General features: G+C 44.3%; 1 protein-coding gene across 1 annotated transcript in view; it reads right to left on the reverse strand.

Moving 5' to 3' along the window:
• Nucleotides 1-20,565, reverse strand: part of LOC147707857 (uncharacterized) — a 910,329-nt gene that overhangs the window by 750,025 nt on the left and 139,739 nt on the right. Inside the window, exon 6 of the mRNA XM_086925682.1 lies at nucleotides 8,336-8,530. Coding sequence (XP_086781808.1) covers nucleotides 8,336-8,530 — 195 coding nt within the window. The remainder of the gene's footprint in view (nucleotides 1-8,335; nucleotides 8,531-20,565) is intronic.

Here is a 20,565-nt window from a genome sequence, read left to right on the forward strand (position 1 = left end):
CAGATAGTAGGATAGAACCTGCCCCCTAGCATCCATCACAGAATGATCAGGATCTCTAGAGAGAGGATCTGTTGGACTTGGCCCTTTTGCCCTGAATTTTTTTGCTTTTGTGGGAATCAACATGTCATGTGGATGTATTTCAAATGCAAATGTTAAATGCTGTGCAATGGTGTATGCACCTATATCTCCCCCATGGTAGATGAATATATAGGCCAAGTGTGGTGCGAGATGCAGAGATACATGCTGCGCAATGGCGTGCGCAGAGTCATTTTCACCATTGTAGAAATGCACCTTTGTAAAATGTCACTTTTAAAATGGACGCCATTTCTGTCTGCTTGTGCAGCCTGACTGAGGTGGGTTAGCGGTCTAGTGTTTGAAGTGACAAGGTGCTCTATACTCCCCACAGTGACAGTTGAGGCTGGAACTGCCAGGGACCTTCTAGAAGCTTCCAGCCTTTCTGGTATTTGTAGAGCAGTAGAGATGCCATGTGCTCAGTCAGAGAGTGGACTTGAGAGTGAGGGGACCTGCTGCCAGGGGGTGCCGCCGCACGGGTCTGTGTGCTTGCCCCTGAGCTATCTGCACCCCTCCCCTCTCCACAGGGCCAGTGAGAGCCCGCTGCTGAAGTTCTGGCTGCTGTACCAGGAGGAGTGCAACGTTACAGAGGATGATGATTGCGAGGAGCTGCTGTCCTGTACTGATGAGTACCCACTGACCGCTGACCTGGCCTAGCACTGCCTGCCTGCTCTCCTGCCCTAGCGCCTCGTAAGTGCTACACCTGGGCCCTGACTGCTCCCTAGCACCTGGAAAAGGAGAGCACTTTGACTGACTGCCAAGGAGCACCTGAAGGAGTTGAGGAGCGCGACCTGTTGTCCCTGAGTCTGCTGGTGGGACCTAGTGCCTCGTGAGCCGTCCATGTGGACTGCCTGTACCCTCCCCCTGCCTGCACTCTAGCGCTGTACTTCCCAAGCACTATATGGAGATGGCCAGTGAGGAGAGAGGAACGTGGGGCCCTATGTCTTTAGGTATGTGAACAGTACTCTATCCCAGCACATGGTCAAAAACATCATTCTGGACCCATCTCAAAACGGGTTCAGACCAGGCCATAGTACTGAGTCTGCTCTCCTGGCCACCACAGAGCACCTCCGAACGATTTTAGACGCCGGTCAAAGTGCTGCGCTGATTCTTCTGGACCTCAGCGCGGCCTTTGATACGGTATCCCATTACATTCTTCTCAATCGTTTGGAGACTTTTGGAGTATCTGGCCATGCTTTGGATTGGCTCCGATCATTTCTCGAAAACAGATCCTTTCGAGTTTCTGCCCCTCCCTTTTTATCCAAACCCCATCCCATTGCACAGGGAGTTCCACAGGGCTCTGCGTTGAGCCCATCCCTTTTTAACCTCTATGTCCAGCCTCTGGCGGCAGTGGCCAAAGAGTGGGGCCTGACATTAGTGTCGTACGCCGACGACACACAGCTGGCCATCGCTCTTTCAGAAGGTCCTTCCAACACTTCCTCTAGCTTCAAAAACGGCCTCTCCGCGGTTGCCCAATGGATGACAATGAACTGTCTACAACTCAATGCTGGTAAAACAGAGGTGCTACTCCTTGGCAAAAACACCAGCCTCTGGAACGAGCACTGGTGGCCGTCCTCCCTAGGCACCATCCCCTCTCCCAAATCCCTAGTGAAAAATCTAGGCGTTTGGATGGATGCCTCACTCAACTTTCAGGCCCACACCAAAAAAGTGTCTGGCATCTGTATTGGCCTGCTGAGGAGCCTTAGCCACATACTTGGCTTTTTCAACGCCAAAACCCGACAACTTATTATTCAAGCCACCATCCTCTCGCGTCTTGACTACGCCAATGTACTCCTTCTTGGTGCCAACAAAAGTGAGGTTGCACGACTCCAACGAGTGCAAAACTCTGCGGCCAGAACTCTGGTGGGCCTCCCCCGCAGGTGCTCAGCCAGAGCGACCATCAAAAAACTACACTGGCTACCCGTTGATTCCAGAATCAAATTCAAGACCCTCATCATGACTTTCAAAATCCTCAAACTCGATACCCCCCCTCTGCTTCGACCACTTCTCACCCCCTATGCGCCGTCACGGAATCTAAGATCTTCTAACCAAAATCTTTTATGCGTCCCGCGCATAAAACTTTGCCGCATGGGCGGCCGCTCCTTCAGGTTTCTTGGAGCCAAACTTTGGAATGATCTGCCGCAACACATTCGCTCCATAGAAAGCCTACCGGCGTTCCGGAAAGCAGTAAAAACTTATCTATTCCCTCTCCCGTAATCGTCCCTCTCATCCTTTCCGCTCAGGCCAGGATCTTGGTTCTTAGCGCCGGGACGCCTCATTGCTGGGGCAGCTGTCTGCGCTCTACCAAAACTATAGAATAGAATAGAATAGGTGGAACCCTTAATCTGTGGCAGCTACCTAGCGCCTCGTGAGAGCTATATTCGCATTGCTGGTGAGGAGCACTACCTGTCGTCCCTGAAGCCCCTGGTGGGACTGAGCACATCGTAAGCGCTACATTCAGGGTGCCAGGGGAAGAGGAGCTGAGACCTCAAGCGCTGTGCTGTCAAAGCGCTAAATTTCAATTCCCCTGCAGGTGTGCTGCACTATAGTGCTAAAAGAACAATTTCCTATGCACACACAAGATAAATTCAAAAACAGGGTAATGTTGGTCTTAATCTGGTCAGTGCAATCATACAAATAAAATGTCCACTTCTTGTATGAGCAAAAAAAATGTTTTGTTTTTTATTGCTCAAGCAGTATCACGCCAGCCGACACGTGTTTCGTCAGAGTGCAGATCGCTCTGACTCTTCAGGGCTGGAAATAAAACAAAATATATACAGTACTGAATATTCTGTCTTGAATGTCCAGTATATAATGATCGTGACAAACTTTGAAAAATACATTGTATTATTACACTTTGAGGTGATGCATTTTTCCCAAAAATCCAAAAGGGGAAGAGGGTTTCAAAGCACTCAAACAATCTAGGACCGTCAATATCCTTATAAATATACATTGTACATTCCACTCGTGTAAGTGACATGCACATGCATTGGAGAAGGTGAGTAAGTGATAGTATCGCGACGAAAGCGGACACATATGAGTTAAAGTTAAGTAAAACACGTTTTGATCCTGCATGTAATATAGTTAACCACTGAATCGCTTAAAATCAAACATGCCCCAGTTTACAGTATTTTGGCGTGCAGAAATAATGTGCTTCAAGGTGAAAATAGTGAACATGGTGTAAAACTTTTGACCCAAGTTTTGACTTAGCTCCTTGGAAGAGGCATGGCCCGATCTAGCTTCAGAGGTAGATGCTGCTGCTAAAATCTTCTGAGATGACTGTGACTCAGAAGGACCTTGGTTGAGAGGTAGCGGGCATTGTCATCGGTGGTAAGGGAGATCGGCGTTCCACCAAACGTATTTTGTTAGTGCACAGCCCAAGTTTGAAAAATACATTGTATTATTACACTTTGAGGTGATGCATTTTTCCCAAAAATCCAAAAGGGGAAGAGGGTTTCAAAGCACTCAAACAATCTAGGACCGTCAATATCCTTATAAATATACATTGTACATTCCACTCGTGTAAGTGACATGCACATGCATTGGAGAAGGTGAGTAAGTGATAGTATCGCGACGAAAGCGGACACATATGAGTTAAAGTTAAGTAAAACACGTTTTGATCCTGCATGTAATATAGTTAACCACTGAATCGCTTAAAATCAAACATGCCCCAGTTTACAGTATTTTGGCGTGCAGAAATAATGTGCTTCAAGGTGAAAATAGTGAACATGGTGTAAAACTTTTGACCCAAGTTTTGACTTAGCTCCTTGGAAGAGGCATGGCCCGATCTAGCTTCAGAGGTAGATGCTGCTGCTAAAATCTTCTGAGATGACTGTGACTCAGAAGGACCTTGGTTGAGAGGTAGCGGGCATTGTCATCGGTGGTAAGGGAGATCGGCGTTCCACCAAACGTATTTTGTTAGTGCACAGCCCAAGTTAAGTAATTATCAATGGTTGACCGAGTGCTAGGTGGAGGTAACACACCTGTAACGCTAATACCACCCTTCCTCTTGCCCATATCTGAGAGTAAATAAAATAGGCGTTGAAGCGATGTAAATGGGAAACAAATATGCAAAGTAGATTGAAACAGAGTGAATTAAGAAGGCTGCAAACTCTGTGAGATATGTGGAAAGTTCATGAAAGGGGGCAAAGAGTTGAAAACGAAGTACCTTGGATACACTGGCAGCTCGTGATTTGAGAAAATATAGGCAAGTCCTTGAAGATCCTCCAGAAGTATTAAGAGGGGGGGCCCAGCCCAGCCCAGCCCAGCCCAGCCTTCTCCAGACTTTGACGGGCAAGGACAGGGCCGTCCTTGGCCCGGGCTTTGCCAGGGCGCGTCCCGCCTTGCTGGGGTTTCCTGGCGCTTTTCAAGCGCGACGACAGGCACGCTCCTCCCACCAGAGAGCAGAGAAACCTGGAGCTTGAAGTCCCCCAAGTCAGGTCAGTTACGGCGGTAGTAGGGTCCCGTGCTGCTGGGGTTTCCAGGTGCTTATCAAGCACGATGATAGGCACACTCCTCCCTCCAGGGAGAGCAGAGAAACCTGGAGCTTGAAGCCCCTCAAGTCAGGTCAGTTACAGCGGTAGCAGTGTCCCGTGCTGCTGGGGTTTCCTGGCAATTTTCAAGCGCGACAACAGGCACACTCCTCCCTCTAGGGAGAGCAGAGAAACCTGGAGCTCGAAGTCCCCTAAGTCAGGTCAGTTACAGCAGTAGCAGCGTCCCATGCTGCTGGGGTTTCCTGGCGCTTTTCAAGTGCGACGACAGACCCGCTCCTCCCTCCAAGGAAAGCAGAGAAACCTGGAGTTTGAAGTACCCCAAGTCAGGTCAGTTATGGTGGTACATACTACTGCCTACCTGTATGGTTAAATCCAAGGGACTTATACTTCAGGACTGATGTATTGAAGTGTGTTGCTATGCATTTTGTTATATTGTAGAGATTGTCCTCTTGTATAGCACCTAGCTGCCCTTCATTGTCCATACTATAGAATCTTGCATATAAAAGGTCTCTCCCACATATTGATACCATGGGTGGACCTGCAAAATACAAATAATGAGGATCCAAAATGGGTCCTCTATTGCATTCTATATTCATGGCAGGACCAGACATTTATCCCACCAGGTATTTCCCCTGTGGGCTGAAGCCATTGGATGATAGTTTCAGACGGGCCGGAGCTGGTGCCTCTCACTTTCACCAGCTTTCCGATGTTAATTACAATAGGTACAGGGTTTTGAGAGAGATTAAGAATCAGAAAAAGAAAAAGACTGAGATCAGAGAAGGATAAGTGAGAGAAGAGAATGTGAGAGACAAGGAATCGATGGATGAAAAAAGGAAAATAGAGGGAGGGGCGAAATAGAAAGGAGCTAGTCTGAAATATTTTGCCTGGGCTTCTTTTAATTCCCAGTCTAGCCCTGCAAACTAATTTATAATTTATTCAGCCTCCTCTCAAGAGCAGTGGCTAACACTGTAGGGTGACCGACAGCTGAAACCCTTAAGGGCCTAAGCCGAATCCCACTCTTGATTGTCCTCTTTGTGCCAGAACTGAAAAGCCATTTTTTCTGAAGAGAATGTTGAATCTGTTGCAGATGACCACATCGGCCCAAAGTGTAAACAACAGTGGACACTAATCAATGGCTGAATCACAGCGCTGGCCATACAACCTCGCCCTTTCCATGTGTGTTGATAAGCAATAGTGTTTTGTTGTAGGTCCGGTGCCAATTGCAACCAAACAGCTATATTTCTGCAGGATTAAAATTCTTTTAGGAAAAAGGTATGTAATTACTAGTCAAGGTGGAGCCTTCTGTCTCAATGGCAGTGATATGAAATCCTACCCTGTATCTCTCACTGAAGGCCCTGGCCTATTAAGAAATATGGGCCTTATTTACAAAAAGTGTCACATCCCTAAGTGAAAACAGCGATGCAACACTTTTCAGTGCGACCTCCTTGTGAAACCATGGGTGCGCCGTATCTACTGTATGGCACTCCGTGTCGCAAGGATTTACAGATACGTCAGTATTCCTGACGTATCTGTAGGTGCAAAAGTGGTGCATTGCTGGGGTGTATCTGAAAACAGACGCAACTCCAGCAGTATTTCCTTTCACATTGGGCAAGCCCCAAGTGAAAGTGCCAGCGTCAGTCTTACGCCTGCTGTGAGCAAGACGTAAGGATTTGACGCAGTGGCATCCTAGATATGTTGCAGTGAAATCTTATAGATTTCACTCCAACACTTCTACAAGCCTTTTTTTGGGGGGGGGGACGCCCACCATGCATACATTATACCTGACACAAGTATAATGTAGTGCAGGGTTTACAAAGTGACGAATCTGCTTAGATGCATCACTTTTTAAATATGTCGCAGTGTGGTGCATATTTTAAGCCGCTGGTGACACACTGGTGGCGCAAGAGGCTCATAAATAAGCCCTTATGCTGCAACAGCCTCAACAATTCTTGGAAGAGGGTGGTGGCCAGTACAATGTTACATTGGTGCTTCTCATTACAGTTGATCAGGAAAGAGCAACTACTAAAATTCAATCATAGTTTTGACACCTTAAAAGTCTCAGTGACATTAGGGAATATAGCCCGCTGGTCGTTGGCTATTTTATTATTTATTTATTTTTTAAATTTATAAGGCGCAACAGCTACCCAAACAGGGTTTCTCGGCGCCGAGACACAGCATAATGATGGCAGGGAATTACTGGTTATTCTAGTTATTGTTCGAATAGCCAAGTCTTAACGTGCCTTCTAAACCTAGCATGGTTTTCCTCCTTTCGAATGAAGAGAGGGAGTGCGTTCCAGAGGGATGGTCCAAGGTGGGCAAAAGATCTGCCCCCCATTTTTGCCAGTTTGAATCTTGGTACGCAGAAGTTGGCAGCTGATTGTGAGCGAAGGTTTCGCTTGGGAGTGTAAGGATGAGCCAACGCTAGAAGGTATTTGGGTGCAATACCAGCTTTGATTCTGAACATGTAGTTCAGGGCTTTGAAACGGATTCTACTTTCTACCCTGAGCCAGTGGAGTTCACGGCGGTAGCTCGAGACTCCGGAATTTTTGGGGATTCTGCACAGTAGTCGAACAGCTGCGTTTTGGACAAGCTGTAGTCCACTGACTACCGCTTTGTTGGAGCCAAGGTACAGAATATTGCCGTAGTCAAGCCGTGATGTTATGAGGGCATTGACTACGGTTTTTTGAGTGGAGGAGGGCAGCATCCAAAGGATTTTCCTCAGCCATTTGATAATGGTAAGGCATAGGCCGACAACTTTGCTGGCCTGTTGGTTCATGGAGAGGGAGCTATCCATGATGACTCCCAAGTTACGTACTTGAGTAACTGGGGTGGGAAGATTTCCCATTTCGTTGGGCCAGTGTGAGGGATTCCAAAGATCTTGTTGTTTCCCTAAGAGAAGTATCTCTGTTTTGTCTCCGTTAAGCTTTAATTGATTTCTTGTCATCCAATTAAGGATGTTTTGAAGCCCTAATTTGAGGAGAGACGGAGATGATGGGCAAGATTCTGATAGGTAAAAAATAATTTGGGAATCGTCGGCGTAGGTCATGAGGGTAAGTCCGGATCTTTCCACTAGGTCGGCCAGGGGTCTGAGGTAAAGATAAAAAAACAGAGGGCTCAAAATAGATCCCTGTGGTGCTCCGTGAGGGGCTTTAAAGGTGTCGGAGCAGGCCAAGGAGGATGTAATTTGGAATGTCCGTTGAGCCAAGAAGGACCGGATCCATTTGAGCGCTTTTCCACGGACACCGTTTCTGTATAACGCCTTGATGAGTGTTTCGTGGGATATGGTGTCAAAGGCCGCGCTCAGGTCTAAGAGCACGAGCGCGACCGTTTGACCGTTATCAAGGAGGTTCCGGATGTGTTCTGTAACTCCTAGAAGGGCTACACCAGTCGTTAAAGGTCTTCTACTCAAGTTATATCACAATGGAGAGGGCCTTATATAACTGTATGGCCTGAGGCAGAAAGGGTTAAATGCTGTTAGAACATTCCACTCATCTAGGAACGGAATGTTCTTATGTGAACTGGGAGGATCAGAACACCATCAGAATTTCAGAACTAAAGGTTCATAACATACCATAACAATATAACAGAGGGCATATAATGGCTATCCTAGTTTTCCACTTTCCTTACTCTCCTATACTCCTACTTGGCTAGGAGGTCATCATTTCACAATTACAACACCCTCCCCCCCCTTACCCTCCCTTGTCTTCGTTGGAGCTACCAGCATGCCAATGTTCTAATGAAACATAACATAATAAATCATAAATACATACCTTGAGATAGTTGTGAATATTCCTGATGGAGTGCAGGTGGCACACTAACCATTGCAAATAGATAATCAAATCTTCCAGGGTCACCAGATTAACTGAATGTTTCTGGCCTGTCAGTAGATTTTCTCGTGCAGCAGAAAGCCTTTTAGACCTCTGAAGAGCATCATTGTACTCCTGCATTACATGGCCTACTTGTTTCTATGGAAAACAAAGAAAGGCAACAAATTGCACAGTTACATCATCAATGGGTTGTCAGCAAGTTACCCTATGGTACAGATTACTGAATGGCTAAATTCTTTTGAACAAATTACAACAGATCTTTTGAGGAAGCAGGCATCTCTGGAATAATGGTGGGTGCTTATCCATACAAATGATTAGCTGGGTTTTACCCTCAACACAATACAAATAGTGAACAGATAGAATAAAGAACAAACTGGGTTACTTACTGAGCAAGATTTTATCATACAATTCTCACATTTGTATGCGGACGATGTAAGAAGGTGGGTAATCAGTTGGTTAATAGGAGGGTCCTTCTTAAGTAATAAGTCTACAACCTTTCATCACTGGGAACTAAGAAGGTTATTGTAACATGTGACTCTCTAAAGCCAGCGAAGTAGAACCTCCAAAGCCAACTAAGAGGAGGTGATGTGGTCTAGTACCCCAGTCTGCAATCACACAACAAACACCACCTAATAAATCATTGTCCAGTCGGTATCTTTACCTATTAAAAGCAAAAGTACTTTATTATGCAATCACTACTCAATACTACACATTGATTTAGAAATATTAATATAGTTGAAATTCTTTTGGCAACACCTTGCCCTAATAATTCATACCCCTAGCAAGCCCTTAACCTGAAAAGCACAATAAACTTGACATATGCTAAATATAATATAAACTGGTGTAATTATCAACAAGCAGACCTGCTTTCTTTATTGTGTATCACCATAATAATAAAAGAAGAAATATGTTACCATAAACCAATGCAACACCATTAAAATTAATGAGGATGGTGCCGCCTTAAGATGACCCTCACTAGGTCATGTAATGATTCACTATTAACTTTCTAACTCTCAATAAATAACTTCAAAGCCTTTCAATAAAACATTTAATCAATATAGGTTTTAATTTTCAATAAACTGTGTGCATGAGGCTTTTTTTTACTTTTATACGTGCTGTCAAGCAGTCTTAGGACCCAAATCCTTTGAGTAAAAGGCATTGCTCCATCAGCGCTAGGAAGAGTCAGAAATCTTCTTCTGGGGTAATTAATTCTATTCCCTAAAAGACTTACAGCAAATTTTGAAATTGTATGTGGGGCTCCTTCAGTTGCACACCGGGCAGCCCCTACTACATTTAAGATCATGTTGGTGGTGTCCTGGCCCTCTCTAGGGCACCATGTGCAAAATATGCAACTATTTATATGCCCTCACAATGGCTAATGGAGCACTCCTTAGCCCCAGTTGAATGGGCCACAGTGGGTTATGGGCCAACCCCCCTCCGTGGTTGTGTTCTTTTGCCCTTTTCTTTTTTTGTTTTTATTCTTTTGCAGCCTCGCACTGCAGTTTACTCCTTTTTCAGAACCAGGTGCCCCTGTTACTAGTAAGGCACCCACTGGACTCTTTCACGTCGGGGGCCACAAGGGAGTCCCACAACTCCTGTGGCACTAGTTGGATGCCAGCGCACAACATGGAGTGGTTTCTTCAGGTCTCTCAGCCTCCAAATTTGTATGCTACTCTGACAGCTTTATTTCTCCTGTACTTTGGCCCCATATTCATGAACTGTCTTCTGCCTAGGGACTGGGGTTCTCCTCAGCTTGGAGTCACCTCCAGCAGCATCCCTAAGCTCTCATGGTAGAATACCTCCATGCCTGCACTGTTCAGGTCCCATATACTTCATGGCCACTTGCAGGGCACCAATGTGATAGCAGAAGAGAGGGGGAAGTCCTTTGATGATTTGTTTCCCTCTGCAGACCCAGTCCTCAGAAGTTCCAGAGTACTTCCTGCAGGTCCATCCCTCTACTGTCCCTCAGAGGATGTAAGGGGGTCAGTAACAGAGGCCTGGAGAGTTGTATCCTCAGAGTCCAATCCATGTTACATCCAATGCCCTCAACATATTAGACAAGGGTCTGGTCTTCTCCAGGATCCTGTGAAGTGCACCATTTCTCTCTCTCTGTGCACAGGTTTTTTTTGGGTGGGGGCAGAAAATCCAGAAAGTCGTCACCTCTTTCCAATCCTGTGATGGCACATCATTACTCCAAACGTGTCCCAACCCTCCTGCAGAGCACTTTGGAACATTTCAAGGTCTTTTGAAAGAGCTTCCTCAAGAGCCTCATCCCTGCCCGGAACTGTCACATGAATTTACTTGCCTAGAATGATATTACTGCGGAACCCTTGCAGGAGACTGCAAGGAGAACACAAAACCAGGCTCAAAGGATTTCGACAAATGAAATATTTCAGGCCTCTGAACGTTTATGTTGAGTTATGTTGGCACAGCAATCATGCCAACGTGACTCGCTAATGGAAAACGTCGGTCTGAACACCTCAAATCCGATGACTCTCAAATCCGCTGTACGGCATTTAAGCGGCTCTGCACAGCCTGAAAACCACATTTTTATTTTCAATTCAAAACTATATCGGGACTCATAAAAATCCACTGCAATCCACGTTCTGGTCAGAAAATTTCAGTCAGCGCGCTTTAAAATGTACCAAAATGTCTTCAACCTTTAACACCTAGCTGGAAAAGACAAGCACTGAAACTTACTTTCAAAGCATTACCAGCTCTCCCCAAACACAGTCCTAGCCATGACAGCAGAATCTCATTAAACAGTCACATCTGCAGGCATAGCGTCAAACCAAATGATTTGAAGATAACACTGTCATTGTGAGGCGCGAGATTTCAAAAACCTCTCTCTTAGCACACTAAATTTAAATTCTTCCTCAATGGAGTCATATCTCCCCTAAGGAGGATTTAAACCCACAGTCCGCTAGCTCATTCTCCTTTTAACTCTGGAGCCAACTGTGGGCTTTGCAGGTTAATGTGGTGAACTTTGAATTTGACAGAGAATACCTCTTTTAGGAGGTTAAAGAGCTTTATCCTCCTCCCCCAAAGAAGTTTGAAAAAAACAAAACACGAAGGGGCCGATTTTGATCTCGGTCAGAAAGTACTCCGACCGAGCCGGATCCGGGGTGTTTTCCGACCGATCCGGACTCCAGCAGTCCAACCAAGCGAGTACGATGATGCTGCCATATGCTGTCGGACTAGGTACGGTCAGACTCCCGTAGACGTTAATGGGAGCCGGTCGTACGAAGTGTACATGGGCTCCCATTGACTGAATGGGAACGTCACAGACAAGTGCGCCCCTACAGTGGGTATGCATCGGTGCCATCCGCACCGTACATACCTGTATTGGGAAGACCCACGGGTCTCCCCCTGTGTCCGAGTCGTAAGGCTGCCGGTGACGGGGGGTCCGACGCAGACCCCCGAAGTTTAACTCCGGGAGCTACTGCGAGCCGGACGCTCCGACTCGATCCAGCTGTCCGGATCGAGCATCGTACTAGCTCGGTCGTGAAAAGTCTCCATTGCGCGCCACGGTTTGCTTGTAACTGAGTCGTACGGAGCGGTTTGGACCCGGAAACAATGTGGAAGGAGATTTCGCACTTGTTCGCATCGTACTTCGACGGCCGGTCCCGTGTACGACTCAGATGGAAATTCAGCCTCTGAATTGGATCCGCTAATGCCAAACCCGATCCGGTGCCCTTCCGATCGGAATCGGCCTCTAAATTTTTAATTTTAGAGCACAATTCTGAGATTTAGAAAGAAAATTAATGAAGTATAGCTTCCACTCAGACATCGGCACTCATCCTTCCAAGCACTTTTTGTAAAAATAGATGCTAACCAATGGACTTTTTAACATAAAGCTCTCTAAATGTTGTATTACAAGCATTTAAGAAAAAACTGCGTATGCAGCGTCACCCTGATAATAATTTTTCAGAATGTATAGAGAACCTTACTTCATTTAGTTATTTGCAAAATGAGATATTGTCTGCATGCAGTCTCTAATATTGATAACATTTCTGTCACTCCCAAAGCTTGGTTTGAAATCTCTCATGAATCAAGCGACCCTGATTGCAAAATATCATCACACATTCCTAAGTTCCCGTGATGAACTCTCTACTTTTATTCATTCAAAAATAGAAACATTTGCAAATCTTTCCCTTTGGCTTCTGTTAGCTCATCTACTCTGTAAACAGAAAGTTCACACGTCTTCATATGGTTCGTAGTAATTTTCTTTATTAAGATACCAGCTTCAGAAACCCCAGCAATAGAGACATCCAACTACCAACTGCATAATAATCTCCTTGTCATTCGGTTCCATGTTAGCAATCACACACATTCTAGAACATAACATCATTGATTAGATACGAAGCACCACACCACTGAATTATGGTCCCTTGGAAGATGGAGTTGGAGCCTTTCAATTCATATTTTCTCTCTTATCACATATGTGGTAGAGCCAGATAACTCAGTGACAATAACAAAGCGAGAAAAGGTACAATTACTGGCATGACTTCAAGTCCAGCTTCAGGTGGTTTTCCATAGCTCTGTGCCAAAATTTCGGTCCTGTCCCCGCAAACTTTCTTTGGGGATAGGAGAGATACACAGGTCTGTGCTCTACCAGCCCACCACACATGTGCAGTGAGCAGCTTGTATCTGGATCTGAGGAAAAGCAAACGGAAATGACAGGCAGCAAAGACAGAAAGCCCATCAGTGTTCATTACATAGCCACAGCTAACCTCCCAGTAAATTATCTCAAGCAATATTGGACCCATTCATTCTAGGTCACACATCGTATTCCATGTTACTGGCCAGACAACTCATGGTGACTGGTACCTTGGAATAATATACCACCCAGAAACAGTAACTCTGGAGCTGGGGTCTTTTCCAGTACCTATTGGTCATCTCAGAATCAGCCCAGTATGGTGTAAAAATAATTTCTGTTTAATCCTAGCTAAACTCGGGGCTGAGAGAAAGAAACACAAACAAGTAATGTTTGAGTCCAAGTATTTCTGATTTCAAATTAACAAGCAAAGAAATAACACTGAAAAGAAATGTTTGTATAGTGGAATTTTACCTCTCCCCTTTACAAGCGAACACTGACTACTCCACAGGAAAATGTGGCAAGTTGTCTAATTTCTTTAAAGATTGAGCTATAAGGCCCTTTCTAAAGTGTCAATGTACAGACAATTAAAGTCTCTTCTTCCAGAGTAGTGATTCAATCAGGGATATGCAATACTACTGCCAGAAAGAGATCCTTACCAAAATGTCCTGAACGCATTCCCTCAATACTACTCAAAGAGATAAGCTTTGCAGTTACACTCTTCAAAACTAACCATATTATTAAAATGTTATTGTTGCAAGATTCACTCCCAACTTGCCTAATATTTGGCAGCCTTATGGGGAAAAAAATCCAGTGCATAACAATGATGTGAAAAAAAGGTGCCCGATTTCTAATTTTCCCATCCTTGAATGCCCTAGAAAGCTGCATCGAAGCTCAGCTAAAAGTGATCATAGCCAAATATGATGTTCTTGATAATCATTATTCTGGCTTTAGACCTAGATACAGCTCAGAAACAGCAATTCTAAAAATAGTTCGACAATAGTTCCTCCTGATGAATGCCCCAGATAAGTAGGATTCTTACGGGAGATGAATTTCAACCTACACACAAATTCCTTAGCTAAAGGGATACAATATCATACTAGGCTCCTTGAAGCATTAAATCATTCATTGCAGAGATTTTAAGCAGGTGATTCAGGCTTTGATGCAATCAAGGCTAGCTTGTGACATCTCCTAATTAACAAGAATTCTCAAATGTCACCTAGTTCCTCTCAAAGCAGCATTACACATTTCAGCCTGGATGACCACTAGAAGCTAACCTGCATCACCCACATGGCTTAGAATTCTGGAGCCTTATCCTACTTGCCCATCTTGGGTAGCCTACATCAACTTCGGAGATCACTCTGACTAATTCTAACTTTCAAAATGAGAAAGACACTAAAACAATCCCTGTCTCAGATTCTGCCCGAGGTCTGAATTCTACCACTCGAAACATTAGGGCATGATCTAACTATGAGACCTTTTAAGAAGGACTAAAAAACATTTTGTTTGAGCACCTCATCAAAACCTGAACCGCACTCAGCAGTGTTGATTGCTTTTGTTTCTGAAAGTCGGCACTTTGTAATTTTGAATGATTTTTACTGACACCATTATATTCTGTTGTTAGATTGGGCATAACCAGGACACTATATTTTTGTCTTGTATGTCTAGACTTTGCACTGCACCATATCATAGGGCATGTAACTTGCTCTCTTATGTAATATAATATTTGTCCATATTTTGCCTCTAATTATTCCCATGTTATGTATATTGTTTCCATTGTAACCTGTTATCAGTATTTTGGCACCATAAAACTGTAACTTGAGGGCTTGTAAAGTGCCTTGTAACCTTCTGGCTCTAGTCATGCTACAGAACAATGCTAATACATTAATACAACACATGGAGAATTTATTGAATGTTTTTCAAATGCCAGCCAATAGGGTGCAGCCTCAGCTGCCCCTGAAAATGGAGGAGCACCTGCACGGTCACCAGCAGATGGGGCACACAGATGTAACTTGCGAACTAACGCTGTGGTGCAAGTGACTGACAATAGACCCCCAGGCAGAAGCGCGCAGATAGTTAAACAAGACTCAGACTCCATTACTGTGGACAGCACTAGACAGAGAGTGTGTGCCTACCCAACTCGGCAGAGAGATCCCTGCAAGTCAGCCTCAATATTATCTTAGATAGTCTCAGAAGTACGGCAGACCGACTGGCTAGGAAACACTATTTCCAGAGAGAGGGTGGAAGCTTACCATCACTCAAACAACTCAGACCCTACCCTGCTCATTCTTGACATCCTTCTTCCGTAATAGGACCCTGCTCCTGGGAGTAGCCCTTCATGTCTCGTGGACTCCTTCTTACGTAATGAGCATGAAAAAACTGTTCCCCAACATCATAGAAAACCCTACCCTGTTCCATGAGGAGTGGCTGAGTAGGTTTAAGGCGCATAGACTGAAATGGGCTGATGTAATTCAACTGTTGCATTTAGTGGCACCTCATGAAGTGAGGAGCGATTGGTTGAAAAGTCCGCTTGTCCGAGACAGGCCCCGGGGAACGATGGTGCCCCAAGTGCAGCAACAGATGTGTTGTTGAATACAGTGGCAGATAAGCATCCAGTGAAAACTGTTTGGACCAAGATTTGAAACAGCAAACAAAATAAGGGTTAATTGGCAGCAGCTTATCTAGAGTCTCAAGGATGTGTTTGAAAAGTATTCAGGTATTGCCAGTCCAAGCGAAAAGGCTCAAGAAACTCTAGGTGCTGCCTTTGTGTAGAAATTATTACCAAACATTGGGAAGTCAATTGATGACAAAATATATTGGATAGCAAACTGAGAAACTAGCTGGGCTAGGAACTTGCTAATCACTGCGTGCTTTGCAAGAGAGAAAAAGAATAGTGATTCGCAACTAACACCTTTTACAGAATATGCATCAGAGCCTAATGGGAAGATGGTGAGGGGTCCCAATAGGGTAAACAAAGAGGGGAAAGAAGAAAGGAAGATCAGAGAGGAGCAACGAGAGGTACAGAGGAGCAGAGTAGCAGCCCAGGTTCCGGGAGAGTCCTGTTTTATCCGTGGTCAGTTTGGAAGGTGCTGTCTGTGCCCTGAATACCATTTTACTGTAGATCAGAAAGGTCCCTATGTCACTTGCATGATAAATGGTAAAAGCACCAAAAATGCACAAAAACTCATAGTGAGCTCCTGAAGGCACTTAATAAGAATCCTAGAGACAAGCACGAAGTATCCCTGCTAAGGAAAAAATATAAAACCATCCTGCAAACACATAAAAACGAAGTTAAAAAAGAGGCATGGGACTAGTTATATGAGAAAGCCACCTTGAGGAATAGTTCTAAATTCTGGTCAATCATTAACTCCTGTTTGTTTAACGGTAAGGAGAATGCCCCTTTAGAAGTTAACATTACAGAAAGGGATTGGCTAAACCATTTTGAAAACATAAATGGGAGTAACCTAGAGCCTGTTATCTACGTGCCACATAATATTGAGTCATTGGAGTCTCCCCCGAGATTCACTATAAAGGAAGTGCAGAAAGCAATAGCAGATACGGCTGGACATAAAGCACCCGGCCTGTAGTGTAGTTCCTATTTTCCCTATAGGCCCTGCCATTGAAATAACAAACAGCAGTTTGGACATAGGACTGAGGTCTTCTAGGTCTCTACTGACTATGTTAGACTTAATTTAGGTTTGCGCCAGCTAGCTCAGAGGTCACTGGAAACTTTCTTGACTGAATAGGAAGTGATCAGCTTCCCTGGCTCAGACAAGAAGGGATTCAGCTTCCGACAACCGCATAAACATGACAACTTTGCTCCCTCAGAATAAGAGTCAATCTCTAGAGTTGTGTGAAACAATAGACAGCTATTTCACTCAGTCAGTTGTGCATATTTAATTTCACCAGGGTGCAGAGATTAGAGAGACGGGCGTTTTCAATAAAAGGTATTATTTATTGAGCAGTCTTCCTTCTCATGCAAGAGAAATGAATTGCCACAATTGCAATACTTATTGTGAAGTAAAGTACGTACAGTAAAAGGAGTATTATGAAATAATACTGTAAAAGCATTGATATGGTTTCTTAGCCATAAGACACTTTGAAATGGATAAAACATATATATATATATATATATATATATATATATATATATATATATATATACATAGGCTAACGTGCTCAACTGGTGCTTCTAAAATATGCCTACCCCGGTGTACCTGGCCTAAGCCTAATACGTGGGAAGGAGTAAGTAAGTAGCAGTTTAAGTTAAGTAGGTTTGTTGCCAAGGATCTGTTCAAGAATTCTCTCTAAGGGTTTAGTCAGCACTGTACCTTGGGAATAGAATGTAGGAGGTATTTTATCTCCCTCTCAGGACCCGATATCCCAGTCACCCGCAAGGGTAGGCTGGAAACGCAGGAGCTGGATTTTCTCGGCAGGAGAAAAGACAGCGTCTTTCTCAGCGCGTCAAAGAGGAGGGGCAGCGTCCGTGGGCTTCTCGCTTCTGCTGGGCTCTTGGAAAGTAGATTAGCTGCTCTGCTCCAGAATCACCACTGTGTGTTTGCTTAAGGCAACGCTGGTATATTTATACCTGAAAGGTGCCGAGTTTGACGTAAGGTTTGGACATAAGACGTCAATAAAGATGTCACTAAGAACTGGCCGTTCTTACAGTGCTCGCAGGAGTTCTATTACAAATCAAAACAAAGCAAGCTGGGCTTTCCCAGGTTGCTGGAGGTTTGGTGTGTCAAAAGAACTCGGTGTGCTCTCTACGAATCCAAGGAAGTAGCTTTTGCCGAGCCTTGGACTGCAAGGGCGATTTACTGAAATATGGATCTGATTATTATGCCATTATAGGGATATTATTGATTATAGCCGTATAGGGGCATAAAGTCACAATATTGAATCGGGTTCCTAGATAAAACACATCACCCACTCCACTGTTTTATGTCCATCAATTACTAAAAACTAAGCAATAAAGATGCATGTTTATTCCAACCCACCCCAAAAATACATTTTGCATTCGAAATGGTGTATGCGAAATACAAGGAACGTTATAGGTTCTGTACGTTTTTTAAGCAGTGTAATCATCCCAAAAAAAATTGCATATATCTTTAATTGAACGATTTGCGAAAATTACACATGAAATGTCTCTTAATTACAGAAAAAAAAGTCGAGACTATTTCATCACATATAAATGAAATTGCTTGTGAGAGTGCTAGAGGCTGCGGTAATATATTGTCTCTAGATTTGCTAAAAATAGAAGCTCTGTTCTTTATGAATAGTTCCACTGTAAGCAGAGTACGTGTGCCAAAAAAAAAAAGGGAAATATTTTGAAATTTTGGAAAAAAAAATAATTTCGTTTCAGGGGAAAATATAGTTCCAAATGTTTTCAGTAGCTTTTGTTTTTCAAAGCTGAAGGCCGAATTCAATCAATCAATCAATCAATCATAACATTTGTATAGCGCACTACTCACCCGGCAGGGTTCTCAAGGCGCTTGGGGAAGGGGTCCGCTATTGCTCGAACAGCCAGGTCTTGAGTTGTCTCCTGAAGGCGAGATGGTCCTGGGTCAGCCGAAGATGGATAGGGAGGGAGTTCCAAATCTTGGCCGCCAGGTAGGAGAAGGATCTACCACCGGCGATGGCTCTTCGGATGCGTGGTACGGCGGCGAGGGCGAGGCTTGTGGAATGTAGCTGGCGGCTGGGCGTGTAGAAGGTCAGGCGGTCGTTGAGGGACTTGGGGCCCAGGTCGTGGAGAGACTTGTGTGCGTGGGTGAGGAGGGGTCAGAGTTCAGGGGAACGCTGTGTGCCGGTTGGCTTAAAAGTTATTCTTTTGGCTCAGGGGAGAACATGACTTCAGAAAGATGTGCAAAAAAACAGTCTACCGCTTCAGGTGAAAGTTCGACCATGGTTGAAAAGGCTGTTACCGGGCACTCTTGAGAATGATTGCGGTCATCGATTTCAGTATCAGCAATGCTCACAGAAGGTCGTACCTGGGTGATGTTGCTCTCATTTCTTGCTTCACTGCCACCACCTAATCGTAGTGCAGAAGTCTCAATGAATGCCGTCATCAGGATTGGTAACCGCTGGGGACAACACGATGCATGAGCCCTTACTGGACTTAGCAAAGTGTCGACATCCATTGGCACTGCTGATTGTAGTGTAAGACAGGTGTCTAACACGCATTCTTCTCTGCATAGCATACATCGAAGCACAGGTAAGATGCAGTTCTGCCATATAGGTCTGAATGAAAGAAACCAGGTCATATTCAGATCTCTTAACCGGGCTAATCCAAGGACTTTAGTTATGCGGTCCTGGTAGCGTATTGCTAGGATCGTTTCTTCCATCGTTGCCGGAGTCATGTCTGCGTTTTGGCTTGCCATATCGGAGCAGAAGAGTCAAAAATAAGATTCCTGCTACGAGTCCCAAAAGTAGTGGTAGGCCACCAAAAACCGAATGGACAAAATTGGGAAAGATGCCCAGGACTGCTTCTAAGGGTGTTAACAGTCCCCAAAAAATTGTCTTAAATACATTTGAGATACCACTGGCATCTGACATATTTAGGATTTGGCTTAGCATTTCTACGAAATGCACGGGGCAATTAGTTGATAAAAGTGTATGTATCTCTGCCGTTGTCCTTGCAACTTGAAGATTATACGTTTCTTTTGATGACGTGATGGGCACTGTTGTCTGTAAAAGCACAGACTTCATTCTGCTTAAAGTATCGATTCGTATAGAAGAGATATTCAACGGAGGCCAAATCGTCGCCTCTGAGTCTCCAGGGCCGTTTAGATACAATGCTTGCATACAGCAAGTGACCATGGAACTAACGCTTACGAGATATGCTTTCCCTGGCACCATGCCACAACAGCTGTGGTCCGTTATTAGAACGTAACTCCCTTTAGAAGTTGTCTAAAGAATGGCTCTATCTGTGTTGGAGGTGTGCCGTGTTGGTGGCATGAAAGGTTATTTGAAGTCCCCTCACAGGCCCCATGTAAATTAATACCTTGGCACAGAAGTATACCGCATAGTGATTGTTTACAATTATTACCACTAAGAAATACATTCTGGTTTTTGTCACTATAACATGTGTGTGTGTATAAGGTAATTTCCATGATGACTTAACGTACCCTTTACCCAAATTTTCATACTGGCCTGCTGGTATATACTCTTGGCATTTTTTAAATTGGAAAGTTGTTATCGGTATTGTGATAATCCCGTGTATTATCCATTCAATGACAGGTCTTTCTGACATTGTCAATGGTAATCTCTCAAGTTTTTCAATGCTCAGAATCGTATAGTCTGCTCCTTCTGTGCCAAACTGATTTGTTTATCAGTAAGGTTAAAGATAGAGAACAATGACGTTGTGTTGATTAAACGCCAAGGCACATAGCCTGAACGCAGGTTTTGCAACGTCCAGCCTAGTTGTACAATAGAACGTAATTGGGACTGACCATGTTGTAACATTAGCAAGTCCTGATCTATTATATCTATAGCAGATGATACAATACTGTCCAGTGAATATATTCTGGAGGACAGAGTCATTAACCCGTTGTCCACAACAGAAAGTGATTTTTCCAAA

This window comes from Lissotriton vulgaris, chromosome 6 (genome assembly GCF_964263255.1).
Source record: "Lissotriton vulgaris chromosome 6, aLisVul1.2, whole genome shotgun sequence".
NCBI lineage: Eukaryota > Metazoa > Chordata > Amphibia > Caudata > Salamandridae > Lissotriton > Lissotriton vulgaris.